Here is a 9,435-nt window from a genome sequence, read left to right on the forward strand (position 1 = left end):
ACCCTCCCCCCCCCCCGCCACTTCCTTGCTCTATATGTAGGTCGTTCCTTCGCTTCTCGGCTTACTAGAAACCAAATTCTTCCGACTGAAGATATGATTGACCTTATTTACAAAACAGAAATAGAGTCACAGGTGTAGAAAACAAACTTATGGTTATGGCGGGGGGCAAGGGAGGGGAGGGATACATTGGGAGATTGGGATTGACATATACACACTACTATATATAAAATAGATAACTAATAAGGACCTGCTGTAGAGCACAGGGGACTCTACTCAGTACCCTGTAATTGCCTATATGGGAAAAGAATCTAAAAAAAGAGTGGATATATGTATATGTATAGTTGATTCACGTTGCTGTACAGCAGAAACTAACACAACATTGTAAACCAACTCTTCCAATTAAAAAAAATATCTACTTGAGGCCTGAATGATGGTAAAGAGACTCGTTCCAATAGCCTACAAACACTAGTGTACGCTGAGCTGCTAACGTCTCTTCACCTCACCTTTGCTGTGCCGCCAGGGCTGTGATCCTTCTGCTACTGTAACATCAGCCGTTTTCTTCACTAAAGCAGGAAAACCTACTGCCTAACAGTCGGTTCCCCCAAGGGGAGGAAGCTGTTCTCCTGCTGCAGCTGAACTTTGGGGCTGCTGGAGCAGTTCTGTGAGACTCAGCTGAGAAGCTGAAGCAGGAAGGAAGGTGATGGCAGTTGCCCAAGAAGCTTCAGGATCTACTCAACGTAGATGGAGAACTCCATGTGTCTTCTGCAGCCTTGGCTCAGAGGCCCAGAAAGAGCCAGGAAGGCTGCTGAAGTCCTCAGATACCCTGCTTGCTTTGATATTCCATCAAGAAGACAACCTTTCCCCAAAGCCACACCCTTGAGCAGTGCCACCAAGTCACACCAGTGCCCCTTTCTCTACCCTTCAGAGAATACCCGGGAAAGAAATATAATAAAAGGGAGCAAAAGACCAGGTCTTTTACCATCTTCTTGTGTGGGTGATCCGTCCTCTTCTTCTAGAACCTCATTTCCCTAGGACAGAAGGAAGGCACATAAAGCAGTGAAATGAGCCTACTGATTGTCAGAAGACAGAACTAATCACCCTCCTGGTATCCATACATTTCCTGTCTGTGTGAGATGGCTGGGAGGCCCAGCAGAGGCAGATTTTGCTTGGCGAGGCAGGATCGGCCCGTAGGGACCAGGTCTGAGGCACGTTCCAGAGGGACCAGGTCTGAGGCACCTTACAGAGGGACCCTGGGACTGTCAGGATTAGCCTTGGTTATAGTTTAGCTCACACTGTTTCTCTCAGGTGGAAATCAAAGTTGTCAAATGAAAAAGCAAACCGTGAGATCATAAAACTTTCAGGAACCCTTTAGGATCCCCAATCCCATCCAGATACTCCTTTGAGAACATCTGGCTCAAGAGAAAGTTGTAGAGTCCCCACTGGGAGCTGGGCATTCCATATACTTCAGGCACACCTCCGTCAGAGCACTTCTCACGCTGAGTTATAACTCTGATTCCTCCATCAGATGGAGCTCCGGGATGGGTGGGATGGGTGGATTGGGGGTGTGGGCAGGCAAAAGCCATGTCACTCGGTCTTTGTGTCCCCCAGTGCCAGGAAGATGTGAGATGCCTGTGCCAGGTAAATACTAAGTGAATTGGAGGACAAACACCCTCTCAAGGGTCTGGCCTGGAAGACTTCCCTCTGGAACTCACCCCACGCCTATTACGCTGAGACCAGCGCCCTCTGCTAACCGGACAGTCCCTCTGCTCTGCACCCTGCCTCTAACAGATCCAAGTGCACCACCTTGGAAGGCTTCTTCCAGAAGAGCCCCCATCCTATTTGCATCCTGTGCCAGCGCCGGCAGTCCCTCTGACCGGGGAGGGGCACCAGCGTCCACCTTGCTCTTACCTCTGCATCCTCCTCTTCAGCGGTGGCGACGAGGCCCGCAAAGTTGCAGTCTGGAGACGCCGCTGGCGTCACCTGCAAAGGAGCAACAAAAGTCAAGGTGCAGATGCCACCGGCTCTCCTACCCAGCTCGCCTGGCAGCAAACCGAAACCAAGTCCTCAGGACAGAAGTGGTGCCACATGGAAGATCACATCTGAGGGAGTCTGTGATTCAACAACCCGGTACCGTGTTTTCCAGGGCTCCCCTCCCGAGCACTGGGGGGCTTTGCCGATCTCCCTGGCAGGCCCTGGACTGAGCTCCTTGGGACTCGAGTACAGAGCAGAGCAGAGCGGCGAGGGCGATCCCATGCTCCTCTCTTACGTCTCCTTCTTCTGAGGGGGTCCTGCTGGCGGCCCGGGGCCAGGGGAGAGCCTCCCCGTCCTCTTCCGTGCCAGGGGCGATGTAGGAGCCGGACATGGAGGAGACGGTGTCGGTGCTGATCTGGGAGGACACCATGGACATGACCTTCCTTCTTCAAGTCTGGGTCCCCAGTATGTTGAGGGGGGCAGAGGCGGGGAGAAGAGTGTTTCCTGCCCTCAGCTCAGCTCTTCAGGAGGCCTGGCGCATTTGCTTCAGGCCAGCATGGAATCCCATCCCGGGGGCCTTCCCGTCACTGGAGCTGGGGGTGGCCTGTCCCGTGGGCAGACGGCGAGGGTCCCCAAACACTGAGTTCCTGAACATTGCCCCTCATCCCTTTCCTGGCTGGCGATACATGGGGGAGGGAGGATAGGGAAGAGGTGGAAAGTGAGGAGACAGCAAGCTGGCTTCTTGCTTCGGGAAGGGACTGTACCACACCTGAGGGTGAAGTGGCTGAAGGGCTTCTCACCTCAAAAGTGGAGATCAAAGGAAATGCGAAACCTGCCCAGAGAGCTTGAGTCATGGGCTCAAAGCCACACAGGGCAAAAGAGAAAGGACAACTCACTGCAACATGGGGTCCTGGATTGGGATGCTGGAATGGAGAGGAGCATTCCTGGGGTGATCTGCAAGACGTGAAGGGGGTCTGCGGTTACATGGGATTACCAGGTCAGTGTTCATTTCCTGATTGTGATGGTGGTACTGGGATTATGGAGGCGTGTCCTTGTTCTAAGGAAACACACACTAAAGTATCTAGTGCTAATGGGGCAGCCTGTCTGCAACTTACTGTTAAGGGCGCAAAATATATATTGACTGGGATTACATCGAATCTCTAAATAAATACGGAGTCACTGAACGTTTTTTCAAAAAGCCACCCAGCCAAGGGCCAGGGCAGGGATGAATAGAAGGGACAGGATCCACTCACGCTTCCCGCCCCCTCCACCGCCAACCCCCAAGCGCTGCCTGCTGAAAGGGTGTGTGAAGCCCTGTGTTGTGGCCGCTTCGGAGCCCCCTCTTAGCTTTGGCTGCTCGTTGGCAGCATCCATGGACCCTTAAAAGTGCCAGTGTTTGGGTCCCAGCCCCAGAGACGCTAGTCCCAAGCATAGGGATTTTCAGGAGCTCCTGGGGATTCTTCCTGACAGCCAGAAGCTTCTTCAGCCTTTCCTTACCTGGCAGGCAGTTCTGCCAGCCCCTGACCTTGCCCCTCTTCCCCCAGCATGGGCCCAGGCAGAGGGTGAGGAGGAGGGACAGTGACCAGCCCCACCTGTCAATCCAGGGTGTACCCCTTTTGTCGGGGGCTGGAGGCTGAGCCTGGGGACCAGTGGAGAGGCTGGAGCCCCCATGTTCCCCCAGTGCTGGGGAGCGTGGGCAGGAAGGCCGGAGGGTGGTGGGGAGAGGGAGGGAGTCGTTGCTTAGGGGGTGAAGGGAGTCTCAGAGGGAGGTTGGGGCAGCCTCCTCAGCAAGCGGTGGGAAGGGGATGGGCTGCCTCCTGAGCTCTGTAAGGCCCCAACCCGCCTGGCCCTGCAGTGTGCGCACCCTTCGGAAATATTTTGAGTAATTAGCAAGGGAAAGCAGCAAGTTGGCGGGGGAATGCCAGGTTGTCCTGGAGCCAGCCTCCAGTGCAAGGAAAGAAAGGGGCTTCAGGAGAAAGGGGCCCGTGGAGGCTGGGCAGGATTGTGTAGGACAGTGCCCGTTTGTGTGTGTGTGTGTGTGTCTGTGCGCACGTGCACGTGAGTGCTGGGGGAAGGGGCTGTGCACCACAAGGGCGTGCTGGCGGGGCCAGGTGCAGGCTCGGGGGAGAGATGGGTTCCAGGCAAAGCTGGGGTGAGGGGGTGGAAAGGTGCCTGCTGAGTGTCACATATTTGCTGTGCCTCAGTTTCCCCATCAGAACTCTGGTACGTTGATTCCTCACAGGCTGGAGCTGTAGGGTCTAGGCACCCCGTCTTCCGTCTGCCCTGATGGCCTCCCTCAGCCCCAACCTGCATTGGAGGGAAGGCCCTGGGCGGGGTGAATGAACCCCAGGGTGGCAAGTGGGGCCCCAGGGGCTGGGGCCCTCTGACCTCACACCCTGTCCCTTCAGGAAGGGACCAAGGGAGGGAGGAGCTGGAGACAGGCCCAGGCGAGGACCGCAGGTGAGTCTGGGCAGGCGAGGTGGGGAACGTGAGCCGAGCCCTGGGCAAGAACGGCCTTTGTGAGTGAGTCCCCAGGGCCAGGGAGGGGGCTGTGCCTCCTTTGCCGCCTGCTCCTCGGGGCTGTGGGTACAGTCTCCCCATTGCACATAGAGAGGTGCCGAGGCCCTGGCTGCAGGGGACCCCTGAGGGCCGCCTCTCAGCCCCTTTCTCTCTGGGCACCCAGAGATCATGAGGAGTGCATCAGGGGACACTCTGCAGGCCTTTGGTGCCCCCCATCTTCCTCCCAGCCATTCCCCCTTGGGCCGTGGCCTCCCCAAAACTGGCCCATGCTTTTCCCCAGAGAAAGTTGCAAGCAGGTCCATTTTGAGACTTTTTAAAACTTTACTTTTAAAAATGTTTTTATTGGAAATCACTTTCTATGAAAAAGGTTAAATTGCCCGATGGGTTAGGAGAGGGGATGTGGGATGCAGCCCAGGGGGTTTATGGTGGAGCAAGACACTCCCCTGCAGGAGTGCAAGCAAGGGCAATGGGCCATCCCCCCATTCCTGGTCCCAGTGGTTCTAGCAAGCACTGCGTCCCTCCCAGTTAAGCCTCAGCTCTAGCTACACTCACTACATTAGTCTGTCTGTCCCCTTTCCCTCCGCAGCTTGGCTGCCCCAGCCCCGAAACCCCAGATCCCCATCTCCCCGCTGCTCTCAGCCTCAAGTTGGGCTCAAAGATTAGGGACACATACCCTCTGCCCCACCTCTAGGGATGAAGCCAGAAGATCCCAGAGGCCTTAGAAAATCTCCTGGCTCCACCCGGCACCCCGGCCTCCTTTCTGTCTCCTCTCTCTTCCCCCCTCCGCCTAGCTCCTCCTCACAGACTGCCGGGAGAGGCCTCTTGGGTGTTCATTTGCAGTCACCTAATCAGCATTGGTTGTACCTGGGAACTTGCTCTGGATAGAGACCTGGGGAGGAGAGCAGGAGAGAGAGAAGCTTGGAAGCTAAGGTGTTCTGGGGCGGGCCCTGTACTGATGTTTCCAGCTTGGCCAGGGCCCCTCCAAGCCGCAGCTCTCATAGTGCAGGGCCCTTAGCGTGTCTCTGGGGCAGGGAAGAAGTGGATCAATGAAACACTGTGTGTATGGGGGGCTGGGGAGCGGAGGCAGCAATTTGGGTCCTGGGCCCCAATTCTCAGCCTGCTGGACTAGAATCTGAGGATGGCCTGGGCTGGGGGCCGTGTGGCCTGGTGGGGTGAGCTGGCCCAGCCCCTGCCTGGGCGGTAGGGTGTCCATGGGCCTGCACTGGCGGGGAGGGGGGCAGTCTGGGCCCAGACTTCGGTGCTGTCTGGAGGTGGGGCAGGGCCTGGCTTCTTACAAGAAGGCGCCCAGGCTGGCCCAGTCATGCAGGTCAGAGGCCAGTGTGGCATCCCCGGCCTCAAAGAGGGGCTCGGGGGGCAGGGAGCTACGGGTGCTCTCGTCCCAGGGGTGCTCCAGGAAGGATGTGGCCAGGAAGGTCTCATCAAAGTCCAGGCTGTCGGTAGCCTGCTCCGCTGGAGGCCCCCAGGTAACAGGGCAGTCGATGTGGTGGCCATGGATGGTGAGGTCCACGTCCCCGTGTGAGGCAGGGCTCAGCGGCGGGATCAGCTCCGAGGTCTCCAGCGTGCCCAGCTCCCCGTCCAGCGTGCCAGCGTCCAAGATGGCCTCCCAGTCAAAGTTGCCCTTGAGGGGTTCCAGCTCACCCTGCTCCTCCTGGGTCAGCAGCAGGGGGCTGGAGGGCCGCGGGACCTTGGCCTCCTGCTTGGGCAGCGGCTGTTGACGCTTACGCCCCAGCCTGCCCTCGCCAGCACCCCAACCCGCCTCCCCAGTGGCCTCCTCGAACTCCCGCAGCAGCTGCTGGGCCTCGGTGCTCACGGTCAGTGGCCCGGCCCATGGGGCGGCGCTGGGCTCTGGCGCGGCCTGGCGGGCAAAGGCCGGGTGGATGTGGACTGGGGGCAGCCGCCGCTTCTTCAAGGCCCCACTCAGCAGCCGCTCGGCGTACTGGGGGTCGATGCGCCAGAAGCCCCCCTTGCCTGGCTCGTCCTTCTCCCGAGGCATCTTGATGAAGCCCTTGTTCAGGGACAGGTTGTGGCGGATGGAGTTCTGGACACAGGGAGGTAGGAGAGAAGGAAGACAGCTGGGAGAGTGGGTGGGGTCAGTGATGGGGGGCTCCTAGCGCCACTGCCAGTCCCACCACCACCTTCTCTCCGATGGGGGCAGGGGAGACAGAGGCGCTGCTCCGAGCGGGACGCTCTGGGACACCAGCCACGGGGCACCAGGAGCTGGGAGTGCTGTCGGGGGCTTTTGTTCCCTTTGGCCAGGATATCTGCCTGCTCGGTCATCCGAGCCCTGAGCCGCAGGGTGGCTCTCAGTGCCAGCCTGTCCTGCCCTCCCTCCCTTACCCCGCTGCTTGCGGCCTCTGGTCAAAGGCCTTGGCTCCCCCAGGTCCTGGACGGCCATCTCCCTCTGCCTGGGCCTGGCTGGCCTTCTCTGTTTGTGAAATGAGTGAGTGGGTGTGAGGGTGTGTGTCTGTGGGGGGGGGATGAAGTGTGGGAGGATCTGATGACTTTCCTTGCTTCTAGAGCCGGCTGCTGGCCTGGGCCCTCACCCACCATGTCCCCCTCCTCCCACCCCAGGCTCTGAGGCCTCAGTTGATTATTACCCAGCCAAGAGCATAGCGCTCATTCCTGGGGCCTCTCAGGCTTGGGGTAGGGTGGGGGGTGGTGGAGGGTCTCTGCTTTCTCACCAAGGTTACAAATGGTACCTGCCCCAGGGTCAGGGCCCAAGCAATCGTGGAATAGCTGTGATCACAGGAACTCTGATCCTGTGACCTGTGCCACAGGGAAGGATCTGTGCATCCTCAGGGTCTCTGTCCCCACGTAGCCCCTGATCCTGATGGTCGAAGAGGCTCAGGGCCTTGAGGGCCCAGCCTGAAAAACCATCCTGCCTTGTTCACGCCTGGGTGCACAGTCCAAACCACGCTGGGGCACAGGGGTCTGGGGCCTGGTGGTTGGGGCCGGCAGGTGAGTAGTGCCCCCTGGCAAGACTGGGAGGTTTACATGGTGGTCTGGGCCCCTTGGCTGCTCTGTGCCAGGTTCCGGACACTTGGAACATGAAGCCAGTGTGGGAGGAAAGAGCCCCTGTGGAAAGCACGTGGCTGAGGTAATTGTCCCCCCAGGGAGGTTGATGAGAAGAGGGGGAGGAGTGTAGGCAGGAAACTAGGGAGGGCTTGGGGTGGGGGCTGGCACAGCAGCTTTCGGAAGGCCCCGTAGCCCTTCCACTGGGACACAGATGGCCTTCACACCCTGCAGCACGCCCCTCTCCCCTCCCAGAGCCCCTCCAGCCAACTGAAAGCAGGCGGGATGCAGAGCCTGGCAGGAACGATGCTCTGCCTCCAGTCAGGCCCTGACAAACTGACCTTGAGGAGGGTAGTGTCAAGGAATTCCAGGACTTGGGACAAAAATGTGTCCCTCAGTCCATCAACCTACCCTGGGGGGCTGTGTCCACGCATAGTTCAGCCCTGGTCTTTGGGCTGAGCCTGCCGGACGAGTCACAAGTTCTTTCCACTTGAACCTCTATGTCGGCAGCCCTGCAGCCCTCTGAACATCCTCCCTCCTCCATCTCTGAAGTCAAAGGGGCAGCAGTCCAAGCACTGGGCTCCCTTGAGGTCCTTCCTGGACGGCCTTCCTCTCTCGGGGCCCTGGCCGTACCGCGCCTACTTGGCCTGCGGATCTGGGATGTGAGTCCAGTCCGCGCGGGCATGGGGAGGGAGGGAGGGAGTGCCTCCCTACCTGCCAGGTGGGATCAGCGTGGCGGAAGTAACAGAAGTTGTCCGTGATCCACTTGTAGATGGCCGACAGGGTGATCTTGGTGGCCTTGCTGGCCTGCATGGCCATGCAGATGAGCGTGGCATACGAGTAGGGCGGCTTCACGTGCGGGTTGGTGGCGTAGTCCACGTCGTCGGGAGGCGAGGCCTGCAGCCCCGAGGGGGCGCTCCGCGGCGTGCAGGAGGACGTGGGCTTGCCGGGTGTGTGCGGCTGCCCCAGGCAGGCGGGGTCCGCCGCCAGGGGAGACCCCGGCTCGGCCGAGCCTGCCAGCTCGTGGGAGCCGTGGGGGTCGGTGTCCCCCGAAGGCAGGGCGGGGAGCTCGGCGTTGAGAATGGAGAATTCCTGCAGCCACTGCAGGCTGGTCAGGCTGTCATTCAGGGCGTTGGACTCCTCCAGGCCGCCTTCCGGTCCGGCCTCCTCCGCTGCCCCTGCTCCCGAGACGTGTAGCCAGCTCTCCGCCATATCTGCGGCGACTCTCCGAGGGGGCTGTCAACATCCACGAGCCGAGCCGAGGGTGGCCGCCGAGCTCTCCGGCCCGCTGACTCCCACGGCTTCAGTTACGCAGCCTCCCGGAAGCGGGCTTCCATCCCGCGATCCGGGGGTAGCCTCCTCCAAACGGAATGTGGTGCCTGCGGGGACCAGAGCGGGAACTGAGCCCTCTTTCCCCACCCCCGAGGGGAGAGTGTGGGCGAGGGGGGAGGCTCTTACTAAAATCCTTCCTGCAGCTGGGGAGGATCTTTTACTGCCGACGTCTGGGAAACAGAAGGTGTGCCCGGGAGTCCGACCCACACGGGGTTCGCCTCGCTCTTTTCCTCTTGGATCTTTTAGAGGAGACTTAATTAGCCAAACGAGGGAATAGTGTAGGGGCATGCGAGGCCACCCCTTTCTCCCTCAAAGCGGGGAATTAACCCCCCTCTCTCCGTCCACAACCAATGGAAATGGGGCGAGAGAGTCCAGGAGGGCAGTACGACGGGTCGGGGGGCGGGGGAGGTCGTCTGATCTTTGAAAAGGGATTTTAGGATGGGGCTCAAGGGGAAGGAAGGAAACAATACAGAGAGTTATAAGGGGGCGGGAAGTGAGTGTCCCCCAAACGCCTCTGATGTCAGTCCCCGGGCCCACCACTTCCGTCGGGGACGGATGGGAGAGCGGGCTGGTACTGAC

General features: G+C 59.4%; 1 protein-coding gene across 1 annotated transcript; it reads right to left on the reverse strand.

Moving 5' to 3' along the window:
• Positions 1-5,782: 5,782 nt before the first annotated feature.
• On the reverse strand, positions 5,783-8,736 carry LOC309793628 (forkhead box protein J1-like; the record flags this gene model as incomplete). Its single annotated transcript, XM_082604257.1, has 2 exons — positions 5,783-6,550; positions 8,239-8,736. 2 exons carry the CDS (start codon positions 8,734-8,736, stop codon positions 5,783-5,785), a joined length of 1,266 nt encoding a protein of 421 aa, XP_082460383.1.
• Positions 8,737-9,435: the final 699 nt, after the last annotated feature.

Source organism: Mesoplodon mirus (genome assembly GCF_964341445.2).
Source record: "Mesoplodon mirus genome assembly, chromosome: 18".
NCBI lineage: Eukaryota > Metazoa > Chordata > Mammalia > Artiodactyla > Ziphiidae > Mesoplodon > Mesoplodon mirus.